Raw genomic sequence first — 17,234 nt, 5'->3', positions numbered from 1 at the left:
AAATTGCGAATTCGCTTTTTGCATGACGATATTTGCGATTTTCGCAAATACTGATACGCAGCTTGAGAATTTGCATATTTATTCGCAGAACCCATTACTCGCAAAATTGCTAATCGCAAATTTTGCGATTAGCAATTTTGCATGGAACATTTCTTACCTACATAGCATCACACTCTTTTACGTTCGCAAACACCAGTAATTCTGCGAATTACGGCGGTTTGCGAATCTCAAAGCCTACCTATTTATGCCCCTAAATCCTTCTGGTTCATGTGCCCTCTCCAGAGAAAGAGTGGTTCCATACTCTGGATATAGACAGGACACTGAAGATCTATTTCGTAAAAACAGTGACATTTAGGAAGTCAGACTTTCAGTTTGTAACATGCGGAGTTTCACTGAAAGGTTCTACGATCATCTGTATAGCTCCTGAAGGAGATGATTAAAACAACACATTGTAATGGGATATGAAAAACATGGTTAGACGTTAACATGTCAATTCAAGTAAGATCTAGAAGATTAACTGCAGCTTCCTGGCCAGCACTGGAGGAAGTTTAAATGGTTGACATTTGCAATGCAGCAGCACGCTCCCCCCCTGACCCCTCTGTCCTCCCCCCGCACCCACATTGAGACATTACAGACTTCATTTGTACGGAAATGCATCTACTGCTGTTGGATCTTGTGTGGCAAGTTCAGAAGCATTATTCACATAAACAAATGTATGCCCAGCCTCTCGGTTGCCTGTGGGTAGTATGTGAAAGCAGATCCCTCTGCTTGGTAATCAGCTTCAGAAGTAAGGACTGGGACAAGGAAGCCGAACAAGGAGGAAATGACCTGGTTACTAACCACCAATCTTCGTAACCCACAAGTTCTGGTCCTCCTCGTAACAGTTCGAGTTTCCCATCCTGTAGTCTATCAGCTGTAAAGAAGGCCAATGGTTTGGGATTACAAGAAGTTGGGATGGGTGTGTCCGTTTTATTAGAATCATGGGACAGTAGGCAGGGAGGCCAGCCATATTGGAGGGATGGGAAAATGTTTAATTTGTTTTTTTGTGTGAATGTTCTGTCCACAGGAGCAGTCACTCCAGAGATAAGGACGCGCAAGACAGGCTAGAACTCAAAGTAATCAAGATAACAGGTAAGTAACTGGGTCATTTGTGTGGCATGGAATGGTGTTAAATACATTTCAAAATGAAGCAGAACAAAAATCCCTCTTCTGCTACTGAGATATGGGATATACAGCAGTAAATCTAACTGATCTGGAACACAGGGAGCAGGCTGTTGAGAGACTGCAATGAATGAATTAACGTTACTCATGTGATTTCAGAAATGCTCCATCTCCATGACAACATTGCAGGCTCCGCCCGTGCCAGTGAGTGGACTAGAGATGTGCTGATCACCCCACCTTGAACACCTCATTCAGAAAGGTGGTTCCCTGGCAGCAGGGGACGATAGGGGTACATATTGCTTCTTTAACTGCCTATGCACTCCTCCTCATTCACACAGTGCAGCTTGGGACCCCCCTCTATTCCTCTCAGGCTTCGGCAGGTGCGAGTCCGGATCAACTCTAAAAAAATGTCAAAGTATTGAAAATCTCATTACAAAACAAAAAAACTTGAAATCGTTGTTCCCAATAGTCCCTGACCACTTCTACCCCTGTACACCCGACTAAGATACAATTAACTTGAGGTTTCCACAAGATGAACATCGGGCGCTGTGGGTTCAAGCTAAACCAACAGCGGTAACGCATGGCTGTTCTAAAGGCCCTAATATAAGCTTCGTCAGCGCCCATTTTAGCTGTATGTGGAACAAGCGCAGCTCATGTGACTCCGAGGTGGTTTCTCGCTGTCCTCAAGTCTGAAACCAGAGTGTGCTGTCTGTGAGGAAGTGAAGACGCTGAATGTTTTCCGACCCAGGTTAAACATGATATATAACCCTGCTGCGCGGTGCTGCAGAGTCATGACGTGAAGGCCGTGGCGTGGGACTGACGTGTTCTTCCTGGCGGAGTCTATCGAGAGAGAGAAGAGGCTGGTGGTTTTTTCAGATGCTCTCAGTTCTTCTACAAGGTGCTTCCGATCTTCGAGACACCAGCCCTGGTTAATCGCGACCTTGAATAGGGAGGCAGGAAGAGATGGCATCCCAGGGACCACTCTGCAGTTTCACCACAGCTCTCTACACCGCCATCTACTGGCTGATCGTGCACGGTTGCTGCCAGGTGCACGGCTGTTCACCAGGTACGTACCTCCGTGGAGGCTACTTTACACTTAAAAAAACCTCTGCCATAGGGAAATAGACAACAAGGGCAAATGTGACAGTACATTTGTTCTGGCTTACTTGGATACAAAGGCTGCATATGAGGTTAAGGCATCTGCTTCAGAGATCTTTGTGCCAGAGACTCGCAGGGAATAATAACGGTAAGTTACTTGAAGTTCCTAAACTGCAGTCCTTCTAGTATTGGGCAGTGAGCTCTGTACTCTGACATCAAGAAGCTGCATGAAAACTGCAAGGTGTTGGTTTTAGAGCCATATTTCTTCTCAATCAGTTACTAGAAGGCTTCGAACCTGTATTTCTTTGGGCACTAATACAGCCTTATTAGTACAGACAACCCAAGCCCTGTGTTACGTTTCAAATGCTGACTTAGTGTTTCTTCTTGCCATGCACTCTTAACATATAATGCCACTCATTACGGACGATATGCGACTCCTGCCCCTGGTAAACCTCATTTCCTGTACAATGATTCATACACATGTATGATTTATTGTCAATGTATAATGTATGTGTGTGATGTAAAGAGCTCTGACACCCTTCTTGGGGGTAAGCAGTGCTATAAATACTGACCATCAAATAAAAAAACAAATTAGTAAGGGCGTTTTAAATTATTATCATTGTAATTAGTCTCATCTGACATTTTTATAGTGCATGCATGTCTCTTATATACTAGGATTGAACAACGTCAAAAGCTTGCCTCCAAATCGAAGTTTCTCTGAAGTATTTGTGAAGTGCTAACAAGCTCTGTACCTTGGTTTCCTTCCACTGCATTGGTATCTAGGTGATGACACCCAGATAGGCCCTTTAAATTCGAAAATAAGAAAGCACCTGCACCCCTTGCACATTGATTCTCGGAAAGGAGAGCAGCCAATATGCAGGAGCTGCTTAATCAGCATTAGTGCAAGCTTAACTTACATACAAAAAACTGTTACAGCACAGGCAGCAACAGTAATTGTAATTGTATTTATGAAGCGCTTACTATCCCTGATGAGGCGTCTAAACACTTTTTGGCGAATAGCATGCTACTCCGGAATACAAAAAGGATTAGTGGTGGATTAGTATAGGGAAATATGCGTTAATGTGAGTGGTGGACATGTGAGTCTGTTAGTTGGATTGAAAAGGATAATGAAGGGTTAGAAGAGGGAAGAGTCTGGAGCATGGGTACTCACAAACATTTTCCCAGGGGCCGCAAATTTTGGTCTTTGGTGTGACCGAGGGGAGGGATGTGTGTAAAGTGGGTGTAGAGGAAGTGAAGCATGTATAGCTACTGGCTGAACTCAATTGCGCAATGTGAAACCAGAAAACCTGGGATTAATCCTGGCTTCTCCACTTGATCAAATTGTGTGACCCTGGGCAACTGTTTTATTTCAATTTCCCTCCTTCTGTCTTCGTTATCACATATAAAAGGACCTCGAAATACATGACTTCAGTATGTGTGCTGTACAAAACCATCTCCTGTGCTTGGATGTATTCACTAATGGAATTGTTTCTCAGGGTGGGGGCGGGAGGAGAGAGCATGAATGTTTCTAAATTCATGTCTAAAAACCATGTTTCAAAAAAAGACTTCTGAATGCAATATTATAAATTGATTTATTAAGGTGAAAGGGTTCTACAGATTCAGGTTGTACACTTTTTGAATTTTGAAAAGACTATCATATTTTTACATGTTTGCTGTCTCTAAAAATAATGGTGTTCCTAAAGTTAACAGCCTAATTACTTCCTTGTGTTTAACTGCAATTAACCTTTAAATAAGTGCTTGCTGCATATTTAAAAATGTTTTTGTTAGTGCGGAGTCGAGTAGACAGCAGCCCAGTGCTGCTGCTGCTCAGGGGCCACATGTAATGGTCAGGAGGGTCACATGAGGCCCTTGGGCTGTACATGAGTATCACTGTTCTAGGTAGTGTTATTTGGGAGAACATAGTAGTAAGATGAGGTTTGGGATGAGTAAAAAGATGAGATGGAAGAGTGAAAAGTCTCTAAAAAAGGATTAAGGACAGCGTAGCAGTAAAAAGAGGTTTGGGTGGGATACATGAGGGAAGAATTTTGAAAGGGTTGTTTGCGCCGGCACAGGGGAAAAGGACAAGAATGTTCCGTATCTCATTGATACAGCGCATTCCTGGCCTTTTTTTGCCATAGGCCAGCACAACAGGAAGGCCTGCTGTGCGACTCTACGGCAAAAACACATAAATGAGGCCCGAGGGGGATATTTACAAGAGAAGTGGCGGATAGTGTCATTAGCCTCCTTGTCTTAACGACACACTACACCACTTCTGAAACGCAGGGCTGCACCATTTTTACAAGAATATGGTGCACCCCTGCCTTTCCCCTTGACCTGGTGCTACACTTAGCAGTGTCCTACACAAACTAATGATGGACGGAATGCTGAATAAATCATACATTCACGCCCAGTCAAGAGATCTGGGTTAAATCCAATCGTTCTTTTGCTCACCATGCCACCCCAGTTTAGACCCAGCCATATGCAAATCAGTCTTGACCCTGTGCCTCATGGGAACAGTCCAGACCGAACTGCCATGCCAGGTCCTCCCTGGACCAGAAACAAGCATCCTGGGACCGGTTTCTGGGTATTAACCTTCATCAGCCAGGCTAGCTTGTATCTACTTGAATCCACTTAGCAGTGTAGCGCCAACACAGGCACCCTTGCATCATAGTGTAAGGGTGTCTGTGTGAAGTGGAAGATTGTTTATGTGCAGGAAGGTCTCCCTTCCTGCACATAAACAATCTTGAAATGCCGTTTTTTCACTTCTATGTGTGCTGCTTAATGCAGCACAAATAGAAGTTACAAAGTGTACTTTTTTTAAAGATTGTTTATGTGCAGGATGGGTCACCTTCCTGAACATAAACAATCCAAGGCGTTTTGCTTTGTCAGTGTGTGCTGCACTAGGCAGCACACGTGGAAAAAGCAAAAATGAGGAGAAATTAAGTATTTCTCCTCGTTTCGCCAAGTTAAGACCAGGTTTTCCCTGGTCTAAATTTTGGCGCTGCCTACTATTTACGTTGCCCTTGTAAATAGGGAGCAGTGTCAAAATCAATGGGTGTTGCAGTTGAATGCCCACCGCAACACCAACTGCCCACCCCTTTCACGCTAACCATAGCGTGAAAGGTGGCCTTATTTATAAGGCAGCGTTAAGTCACGTTGTGTGGCTTAATGCTGCCTTGCAAATAAGGCAAAGCCCCTATCGCTTTGGAGACGTCGCATAAAAAGTGATGTTCCCATGGCGATAGGGGCTTGTAAATATGCCCCTGAGTTTCCCTCATCAGCCTTTGCTTTTGAGCTAAACACTCTCATGCCTAAGTGTGTGGCATACAGTCCCCATCCCCATTCCCGCGAGCCGTAATACGCAAATCTTTATTTAGGTGATTTCTGAAATCTCTAATAAAGGCCTAGTCATCAATTACTCAAGGACACCCCAGCAAGTATGGAAATGTCAACATCCGAGAAGAAAGAACAGAAGGGGAACTAATATTAGGCGAAGCTGTTGCACAGATCGCACGTGTGCTGTGGCGTGGCAAAGTACTGGGAAAAAATCAACAAACACACTTTTGCTTCATATTTAAGCTTGCACAACAAGGCGGGAGCAAACAAGTTTTTCTAGCAGCCAATGTGTTCTCCTGTTCCAAATCACTTCTGTTACACGTAAGGATTTTTCGGGACTTAGGAAGATTTTTGTTGAGTTCGGTGCCCAGGCCAGCATGTCACACAGCGAGTGACTGTACGCGGAAATGGGTTCTTCTTTTCGCTGGTGTAGGATGGAAGAGTGAGTGATACCAAAGCATGGATGCGAGATAAATCAGGGCGTAGGGCAGTGCTGCAAGGAATCTTGCTGCGCTGCCCTACATCAAAACAAAAGGGCAGGAATGCACTGTACTTATGTGATATGGCTCATTCCTGTCCTTTTCCGCAGTGCTGGCGCACAATGGACTGCCATGCGCCAACGCAAGCGCCATGGTCCAAGGATGTATGCGTTGTAGGGGTGATTGATTTTGTGCAGGAAGGGATTCCTTCCTGCACAAAATCAATCAATTTAGCCGATTTCCTCTAACTATGTGTGCTGCAGAATGCAGCACACATAGAAAAAGAAAAAGCGAAGAGAAATGAAAACATTTGCGCCTCCCTAATGCCACCCCTGGGGTGGCGTTAGATTCGGATTCATTCCCAGGTTTACAATATCTTGTCAATCTGGGAATGTGGTACAAAAGGGGGTGGTGATGGATCTTTTGACTGGGTGTGAGTGTTTGATTGATTCAGATGCTCCGTCCATCACCACCCCCTTTTGTACCGAATCTGGCAATGTGTCAGATTCCATGGGTGTTGGGTGGGAACACCCACAGCAACACCCTTGGAAACACCCCTGTAACGCAGTGTTCTGCGTGAAAGGGGCACATTTTTACCAGGCCATGAAAAGCCACGTAAAGTGGCTTTACGTGGCTCGTAAATATACCTGGGCACATTAGGCCACCGGAACGTCAAATAAGTGAAGTTCCCATGCCGCAAGGGGACTCATGAATGAGGCTCTCAGTCTTTACGAATGACAGCTGGACTATCTAGAGGCAAGATAGCAACAGGCAGAAAAAGGATTTGAATAGAAGGTGGCATCATGACAATGTGGGCCCCAATGCACTCTGACCTCCTATGAAATGATTTACTAGTGATGCCCTATGAATTGACTCACCACTCTCATTTACCAGCTTAATAATTTTAAAATAGTTAGAAAAGTATGTCTTTTGAAATTTCTCTTGCCTGTCCTACCAGTGATCAATTTCTACAGAATGTATTGATGCACAGTGTAGAAGTGCATGGAAACAGCTAGTGAGTAAGAACTGGAACAGGCCTACATCACCTATCATCAGCAGGTCTTGTCCAATGTTTGCGATGAATTATCAATGACTGAGGAGGATCTACTATTGCGTTTGAAATTTCGGCCAGTCCAAGTAATGCTATGTAAGGAATGCTGGAAGTACCACTTGAAAACCACCAAGGCATGTTAGAGACCAAGACCGTACTGTGAAGAATAGGTAGGTTCCTGCATACAGGAGAAATTGAAGAAATGGTGGAAGGATGTGTTATGTGTGAAGCTGTAGATCTGCTAGACAAGTTAACTCTTGTAAGTGCTTCATAGAATACTTTGTGCCCATGGTATAAGGTATACACATATTTCTCATTGTTACCTAATAGATGGTAACTGCTCATAGTAGTGAGTATCAAACCATCTACAGAGGTAAAATTCCTTGGGTTTACCACTGCAGAACTAGAAACTACATGAGTTGATGAGAATGCACAGAATCCCAAACACCGTAGATGTCGCAGAGTCCTCCTTTTCAAGGAAGCAGATTTTGAAATATTTACTTCAGTTAGATTTGACTCATGAATGTACAACAAATGTTACAAGATAAGATGAACATTGAAATTCCTGTTTACAAAAAGGCAGCACCCAAAAGTATACTGTAAATAATATTTGGTCAAGGGAAGGGACGAACACATGCTGGATAGCCTAAACCAAATAAAGCCAGCAAGTAGACAGCAAGAAAATGTGAGTTACAAATCAAAAAGCCAATGGTAAGCAATGGGTGCAATGCATTCCCAGGGAAGCTATCCGAATGTTCCCAAGATGTCGTTAGCAAACCAGACATGCTTTGTCCTAAAAATTATGGAAGCCAGTCTCTATAAACAGGCAGTATTCTCTCAGAAATAAATAATATATCCCTACACGGGTGGCAGAACATTGAAAAGTTGCTGTGATTCAAGCTAAACATATATCAGCAATGTAGCATCCTCCCTAGCCTGGATACACACAAAGGACTATGCCACACACAAAGCTTCGTAATACACGTCTTTATTCTTCAGTGTGTATCTGTGAACTCAGCATTCTAAACTAGACTTAAGAGCATTCTACTCTAACATTTACATCACAGTTCTGAGGAGTCCATTTGGAGTCACAAGAGTACCATTATTTCTAATTTGTAAGACACTACATCTCCCCCCTTAGTTAAATAGAAATGTACAATTTCTACAAAACATTTAGATAGATAGACATATACATTCAAATCTCTTCAATCATTATTTTTGGCAGCTTTGATTGTTTGACCTGATCTTGTTCAGGGAGGTGTTGTCACCAATGTCCAGGATTTGCATAAATGGTGGAGAAACAACAGCATTTGCTGATGTTTCAGACCCAGTCTCGTTCAACTATTAGATCTGAGGAACGATTGGTCAAGTGTCTGAAATGAGAAGAGTCTCGGGTAATAGACTTCCCTCGGGTGCTGGGCAGTCACCATGTGTCCCATAGTAGATACCACTTGGGAAAGTTTTGCATCAAAATTAGTATCAGATTTTCTTTTACTGCATTTGTCGTACAAGCACTGGATCTCCTCTCTTAAAACACTTGATCTAGGCATGTTGTCTTTTGTCAGCATACACTTTAATCTTTTCTTTGTTAACCAAGTTCTTCCCATGACTTGTTGTCTCATCTTTCTTTCTCTGATTGGTCCATTGAGGTAACTTGGTATTCATTGCTCTCCCAGACATCAAAGTCACAGGACACTCACCTGTGGTCGAGTGGGGTAGCGAACAATAAGCACTCAAGGTAGAGGTCAATATAGTTTTCAAATCAAGTTTCTCAAGAGTGGCATGCTGCACTGCCTTCTTTAGCATACCCATGAAAACACTCAACAATTCTGTTGAATTGTGGCCACAGAGCTGTGCTCTTTTGGGGCCAGATGTATCAAGGCTTTTGCGACTCGCAAAGGCCGAAATTCGCAGAATTTTGGCCTTTGCGACTCGCAAACGGCCTTTTTGCATTTATTCCTATGTATCAAAAAATCGCAATTTAAGGAATCGCAATAATTTGCGATTCCTTATTTTGCCATAGCATTTAAGGAATCGCAAATTTTGCGATTCCTTAATTGATATGTATGAAACATTTTTGAATTGCGAATTTGTGTTAACAAATTGCAATTTACCACCAACTTGTAGTTGGTGGTAATTTGCGATTTCTTTTAATAATGCCCTATTTGGCATTTGTGAGGGTGGTATTTGACACACATACATGCCCATAGGGCATGTATGTGTGCCACATGCACACACATGTAGATTTCAGGGGTGCAGCAGGATGTCTTTGAGACACCCCTGCACCCTTGAAATAATTCTCAAATTGCGATTAGCAAATTGCGAATTCGCAATTTGAGAATTATTGCACTATCATTCATAGGAATGCATTGGAAATCATTCTTTATTTGCGAATTCGCAAATTGCGAATTCGCAAATAAAGAATAGTAAGGATTCGCTAAAAAATAGCGATTTTGTACATACATACCGTTTTGCGAATTCTAAATAGCGATTCGCAAAAAAACGCTATTTAGGATTCGCAAAACGGTATCTTGATACATCTGGCCCTTGATGCTTTATTTTCAAATGCTCCAAGAAATCTCTGAACTCTCAACTATTGAAATCCAGGCCCATTATCAGACTTCACTATGGCTGGAACACCCCATGTCACAAAGACGCCCTGTAGTTGTTCAATGACTCGTTCTTGAGTTAAGGATGTAATATCTTTAATTAGTGGAAATCGTGAGTATTCCTCCATAGCCACCAATAGATGATGGTCAAAGGGGACCGAAAAGGTCAATGGCTATTATTTCCCATGAATGATTTGGAAGTTATGACATGTTAAAGGCATGGTGAATAACATTTCTAGAAAGGCAGTTGCATAAATGACAGGCCTTTTATTCCTTTTCAACCCTGTCATCAAGGTAAAGAAACCAAACTCAGTTGCAGAGAGCATGTTTTGTGGCAACAATTCTGAGATGTCCTTAATGGTCAACCTCAATTATTTTCTGTCTCAGACTCTCTGAATTCTCGACTCTCGTAAACTCCTTCCTGAATTATGGACAGTTCATCCTTAACATTTTGGTATTCATCATCACTGGTGAGCCGTTGATTGTATTGGTTCCATGACTGATGCATAATTATATTCATCAGCATTAACATATCATTATCATGGCTTGTGGCAGTCATAATTTGGGCTAACGAAATGGCAGCTGGTGTGTTGGATTTTACGATGAAATCGATACAGGCTTCAGCAGTCTTGGATGGAGTACCATGACCTTGCATAGGCACTCTGGAAAAGTTGTCAGCAGGGTTCTGATCCTTCCCTGGATGATCCACAGTGGTATAATCATACTCTTGTAATCATGGTCCCCCTGGTTGAATGCAAGGAGGCATTTTGGCCGTATGATTTTTAAAATCTAATCAGTAAAGCTTGATGGTCAGTTACCATCGTAAAAAGTTTTCCATACAGGAATACATGTAAATGCTCATAAGCCCAAACCACAGCTAAGCTTCTGTTCTCAGGTTGTGAGTAAGCACCTTCTGTTTGGAACAAACTCCTACTTGCATAGGCCACAATATGCCTTTGAGCATTCAGGAGTCCACTGTGCTGGGCAAGGATAGCGTCTTACCTAACTGGGATAGCATCAACAACATTCTCTGTATGACGCTTTGGATTGTATGAAGCTTTGGATTGAAATACGTAGTTTCAGTGGTGTTCGCAATGGCTTGTTTAATTTTCTTACAACTTTTCTCACATTCATGTGACCAATTAAATGAAAAATATTTTCTTGTTAAGCCTCTCAATGGAGCACTTACAGTGGCAAAGTCTTGTATGTATCTGGAACAGTGAGTGACCACCTGGTTTGCTTCCCTCCTAAGTTGTCATTGTGACTCTGTTGCCGCCCAATCCACTGCACACTTTATGCTTTTTCACACTTTTTATTAAACTTTTAGATTGCTCTTTCTATGTCTAATTCTTTTGAATAAGCACTTTACTTCCTATGAGGATAGGCTGATCTGTCTACAAAGTTAATCATCGTTCAAAATGTGTAATGCTGTGCTTAGCTATATCATTCCTGCCATCAAACTGAGAACTTGTGCACTTTAAGAATTAATTTTAGTTTGTGAGTGACAGGGGCTGGGGTGGCTCCAGGAGGCTGGATGAGTCAGCACTGGGCTGAATAGCTCCATCTGCATCTTGAGTGGTGGGAGGGGATAGCACTTGGGCCTGAATAGGGCTGTGCCTTCCTTCCATAATGGTGGCTCCATCTCCTGCTGAATGTCTAACGACCCTGCCCCTCTCTCTCAAAGGAATGAAGGAGTCATGTAAACAGAGTGCTCCAGGATTGACCAGAACTGGTTTGGACTAGGCAAAGGCCTCTCTGCCTTCAGAGAGCAAAGAAAATATTGGTATAAAAAGGGATACCCAGACCCCAGAACTTTAGATCATCCTGGAATCAAGAAGGAACCTCTGCCAAGGAGAAAAGCTAGAAGACTGAAGAGGAAGGACTGTCCTGCTGTGTGTTGTAGGCTGACCTGCAGTTTCTATTCTGCCAAGGAGAGGGGAAGGACTTTTGCTTTTGCTGTGTTCCCTTGCTTGAAGCGATCTCCAAGAGCCTGAGAAGAGCTGGCCTCCTGTTAAGAAATCCCAGGCACAAAAGGACTTCACCCCCAGATTCCCCCCTGAACTCTGCTGTGTGAGTTCTGACCTGCCTAGAGTGCTTGATCCATATGTGGGGCCTCTGGAGGTTGTTGCCTGCTGTTTGGCGAGCTGGAAAAGAAGAAGAACAGGAAGATCTATAATTTTGCACGCATCGCTCTCTTGCAGAGTGCATCGTCGACAGTGCGAGAGAATTCCCGTCGCCGCGCAGATCGTTGCAACGCTTGTTGCCGCTACAAGAACCGACGCATCGTTCACTTTCAGAGCGCTTCGCCCCAGTTCGGGAAGATTCCTGTCACTGCGAATATCGTCGCAGAGCCTGTCACCGCTGTGAGAACCGTCACACCGCTTGCTTGTGGACCGCATCCCGTCACTGCGAACATCGTCGCAGAGTCCAACGCCATTGCATCGAGGGTCCACGGCAGAGGAGGATCAACCCTTTACCGCGCATCACCTCTGCACCAAAGACCATCACCGCCCCAAAGATCGTCACATCATGCCTGTGCGAGACGCTTTCTACCAGAGAACCTGCAACCCGGAAGGCATACAAGGTATCGTATTGCTCCCCATACAGACTGGATTCATCGCAACACGCCCGCTGCGTGCAGCGGAGTTGTCGCATCGCCTCCCCAGGGTCTCAGGAGTGAAGCATCACTTGTTTTTCGATGCTGCAGCCGTCGCTAGGAACTTTTGTCGCATCTAGGGCCGGAGCTAGCACGCAACCGTGATGGCCGCTTGAGCCCTTAGCTCCGTGCATTGTTAAAGGATCCTTTCATACATCCGGCATTCCCGTGGCGCCTTGCATGTTCCCTTCGGTGGCCTGAGCTCCTGATTCTATCCTTGGCTGAATGACCTAACTCCGGTCCCTGGTGGCCCATGACCTGCGACACCGGGGGGCGGCGGAGAAACGTGCCAGGCTAGGCTCAGATCCCGGAGCAACAGTGGAGGAGGAGGCGGTACCTGCCGCTTGGCGTACCACTGGGGAGCCGCGGAGCGGTTTGCCACACAGCGCAACAGTAAAGACTGCTGGTGAGACCACCCCTTCATGTCCGGAGTTGTCACCGTGCCTGGGGGTGCACATTGAAGTGCCGATTGCCGTGCTGGTAAACACGGGGAGGACCCGCTGTCTCCCGGATTTGTATGGGCGGTCACAGAGCTGTGGCCATTACCGCGACGCACAGCTCCGACTCGCAGCCATTTTTTCGACGATCCAATCTCCGTGTGGAGAAGTTCCACCACAGCTGCAGATTTGAAGATTGGGACCCCTGATTAACCCGCTTGGTCCCTGTGCACCGGAGAGGATTCCTACCCCCTAGGGCCTCTGTTTTTAGCGAGGAAGTGGCAATGGAGTGTTACACAGTTGTGGTGGGCTGGGGAGCCTGACGGCATGTACATTGGGGATCGCCTGCATGAAGAGGTACTGGTCGCTTACGGACTGTGGTGCGGGCTCTGGTGTGGGCTCTGGTGCAGAGGAGTTTGCTTTGTGAGCCCTACGGCGGCAGCGCCTGCTTAGGAGTGGTGCTTTTGGGCGCGCTGTGCGTGCTGGCTGCAGTCTTGTGTTGCACGTTAGCTGGAATAGTGTCTGCCTGCTCTTTGCTGATTACCCCCTCATTCTCTGAAGACGGACCCCTGGTCTTGCGCCTGAGCACGCTTGTGGCAAAGCCTGATGATGCAGAGAGAGTGAACTGAGAGAGCCTAGTTCGGGAGGCAAGTTGGTCCCGTGATACCGGGGCATAAGAGTGGTCCCCATAACAGGCGTGAGTTGGGTGCCCCTGACATCACTACAGGGCTGGCTGATTGCGGAGCGGGTTTGCCTGGGAGGTGGTCCCCCCATACCCAGGTGGTCCTTTGGAGTGAGTGCCCTTGAGTCTGATCGCCGGGGGTGCCCTGTCGGGGTGTCGCCATCGACTAGCACCATGGGCAGAGTGGACAGAGCTTAGCCCAAGTTCTTGTTCGAACAGAAGCGATCGAAATCGCATAATGCCACTGCAGATGGCGCTGAAAGGTCTCAGTCTGCCCCTGTGCCCGACTAGCCTAGCATAGACATTCAGGGAATGTTAATTGCAATGGAAAAAAGCCTGCAAAGTGGTATTGCGTCACTGGGTACGAAGATGTATCCTCTCTCCTACCGTATAGACAGAATGGGGGAACACCTAGACAAATAAGCAGAGCGACTAGACATGTCAGAACGGAGATTGACGGAGGTAGAGGAGGCACACACCACGTTGGACTCGGACCATAAGCAACTGGGAAGAGTACTGCGTGTTCTTCAGGACAAAACGGAGGACTTGGAGGCCCGCTCTCGTCATTGCAATCTCCAAATCACTGGTCTGCTGAAGTCCACATCGACAGGCAACATGGAACACTTCATTGAGAAATTGCTGGTCACGTTGCTTGGCGACTGGGTCTTTTCCGCCATGTGCATGGTCGAGAGGGCGCATCACTCCCTGGTTCCGCGTCCGCCCCCCGGAGCGTCTCCACATCAGATTATTGCAAAACAGAGACAGAGATGTTGCTCTGTGGCTGACCCGGGAAAAGGGTTCGCTGAACTATGAAGGCTTGGAGATATCGTTGTTCCCTGACTTCACAATTTGAGTACAGGAGGCGCATCGACAGCTTGTCCCCATGAAAAAACAGCTGCATGACATGGGCATACATTACGCTATGTTGTATCTGGAAAATGTGAGGGTCAACAAGCAGGGCCACTTCCACATGTTCACCGACCCAAAGGCCCTGCAGAAGGCCTTGAAAGATTGGTCCAAGGAGAAGCGCAATACCCCGGAACGGCAGCTCCTGGACGAGGCTGCTGGGGGACCCTTAGAAGAGCAAGACTAGCTATGAGGCCTGGCAACTGGGCGATAAGTGTGCTCAATTGGTTGGAGGGGCAAGGGATGCGGGTGGTATTGTAACACTGCAGATGGGTTTTTGTACAGCGGATGATAGCTGCCTATTCTTAAGATCACTGGGTGGTGGAAGAGGGCTGTGGCTGGGCTTGGTCTATCCCGCAGAGCCGTTGGGGGGACTATTAGATGCAGGTCTGGGAGAGGGCGTTTACAATTGACAGGTGGGGCAGGGAAGTGCAGAGTGGAGGGTCTCATCGTCTGAATTAAGGCTAAGGGTCATTGCAGCTCCACTAACAGACACACAGTGGTCATTGTGAGTCAATCATCCATTTAGTGCTAGGGGCTCGTTAAGGCCTGGTACACTGATCCTGTGGGAATGCACATCTAATTACTGACAATGTATGGGGTGGGCTGTTTCATGTTGGTTCTTTCATTGTTATTTCTAACGAGTTGAGCTACATCCACCCACTAGTTCATCACGCAAAGGGGTTGATAATTATTTTGGAGGGGGGAAGAGGGTGGGTGATGTGGGGTTATTGGGGGGTGAGTCAAGACCGAGTTGGGGGAGGTCAGTTGTAGGTGGGGGGTGGCTGGGCAGTAGGGGAAGTTGGGTTTTTGCAGTTGTTTGCAGCTCCTTGTCAGTATGTCTACGTAGTACTTTTTGCTAACCTGTTGCCTGTGTTGAAGAACATTTCCCACTCTACTATGCACAATGTGGGGTGGGGATGATGCAAGTACGCCAGTAGGCCCTGGTTCGATATGTGCCCTTACATGGAATGTGCGGGGTCTTAATGATTATCGTAAGTTGCGTAGGGTCCTGAACTATCTCACTAGACAGAGCATTGACATTGCCTTGCTACAGGAGAGCCATTTACCATTGAATAGTGCAGTGTTGCGTAGTAGAGGACTGTTGAATAATATCTCAGTCTCAGGATTCACCACACATGCCAGAGGGGTACTGACGTGGGCTAATCCCAAGTCGGCTATCACAATGGTCCAACTGGAATCAGACAGAGATGGTCAATTTGTGCTCTCCAGATGTCGAGGGAAAGGAATGGATATCATTGTTGTCAACGTTTATGGCCCCAATTATGATTGCCAGGAGTTTTTTACTTCCCTTGCTCGCACCACCTCAAGGCTTCCAGAGGCCTGATATCTATGGGGTGGGGATTGTAATCTAATCAGGGAAAAATATCTGGATAGATCGGGGGACCGCTAGAGACGACCTTCTGCAGCAGCTAGAGCACTTGAGAGTGCGCTGCTGAGCATGGATCTTTGTGATGTATGGCGAGTTAGATATCCAGATGAGGGGGGATGTACTCACTACTCTGCTTATCATAATCTGCACACTCGCATAGATTATTGGTTGATTTTGTCGCCACTTATGGGACACATTCGGGAATGCTTAGTACTTCCTCGTACACTTTCTGATCAATCTCCCATATTACTAGTTCTTGACACTCCCAAGAAGTCTGTGCCGGCACGTTCCAACATACCAACCCAAATACTAAATCAGTTGCGGTCTTCCTTGATATGGACAAGGCCTTCGACTCCGTCGAATGGCCATTCATGTGACAAGTTCTTACTTGGATGGGACTGGGCACAGTATTTCTCCAACTGATTGGCGTACTTTATAACTCTCCCTTGGTACGAATCAAAGTTGGCGACTTAGTGACGGATTCCATCATGATATCCAGAGGCATGAGGCAGGGCTTCCCGCTTTCCCCTATTTTATACGCCTTGGTGGCGGAGCCGCTGGCTTGTGCACTGCGAGAGTATCATAGCCACAAGGGTGTCTGCTTTCCAAACTATAACATCATAGTTTCTACATACGTGGATGACACACTGTTATATGTCCGTGAGCCAGAAAGCAAGAATTCCTCTGTACTCAGAGAGGTGGTGCATTTTGGTGCACTGTCGGATCTGCATGTCAACTGGCCTAAATCCCTGATGTTTCCGATCACCCCAGCCACACTACCCTTCGAGCCGGACTACCCGCTGCAATGGACCACGGATGCTATATGATATCTCGGAGTCCAATTGCACATGTACTAGGAGATTGTGTTCAGAGAAAATTACAGCACCACGGTCAGTAAGCTGGAGGATGATGTGGAAACCTGGATTCAATTACCGCTGTCTTTATTTGGTAGGTACAAGAAAAAAGTAGTCCGAGTTGAGTAGAAATATTTTACACTTATTTTACATTACTATATAGTTGTAACCACCACACTTATAATTCACAATTAATATGCTTGGCGCAATAAGGGTAAGGTATGCAGTGTTAGGAGATGAATTGTATTTATTCCACATACAAGTGCATTCGATGTGCTTGTCACTGCATACATTTACCTAAAAAGTCATCTGCATCAATGTAATTGTAAAATCATTGCATGATTGGTGCTCTCAGTGCAAAGAGAAAAGGGAGTGAAGGGTTTGTGAGGGACGAGGTAAAGGTGGTGTGACAATGTTGCATCACATTTAAATCATAACGCCTTTACAATTAAGGTAATAACAATGTTCCCGCAATACATCGCACATAGGTAAGATTAGATCATTCTTTTTTTCTATGGTGTGTAGGGTTGGGCGCAGTCTATGTTTCGACCCCGAAAGCGTTAAAGGGTTAG

At 45.6% G+C, this 17,234-nt stretch overlaps 1 protein-coding gene across 2 annotated transcripts in view; it reads left to right on the top strand.

The window, feature by feature from the left end:
- The first annotated feature begins 1,880 nt into the window (after positions 1 to 1,880).
- Positions 1,881 to 17,234, top strand: part of LOC147702694 (proteinase-activated receptor 3-like) — a 78,736-nt gene continuing 63,382 nt past the window's right edge. Inside the window, exon 1 of one of the 2 annotated variants that reach the window (XM_086931358.1) lies at positions 1,881 to 2,227. In XM_086931358.1, the coding sequence (XP_086787484.1) occupies positions 2,125 to 2,227 (103 nt within the window). In that variant the 5' untranslated portion in view covers positions 1,881 to 2,124. The remainder of the gene's footprint in view (positions 2,228 to 17,234) is intronic. The other variant, XM_086931359.1, reaches the window with a different exon arrangement.

Source organism: Lissotriton vulgaris, chromosome 7 (genome assembly GCF_964263255.1).
Source record: "Lissotriton vulgaris chromosome 7, aLisVul1.2, whole genome shotgun sequence".
NCBI lineage: Eukaryota > Metazoa > Chordata > Amphibia > Caudata > Salamandridae > Lissotriton > Lissotriton vulgaris.
Note: the sequence above shows the minus strand (reverse complement) of the source record. Positions and strands in the feature narration are given on the sequence as shown.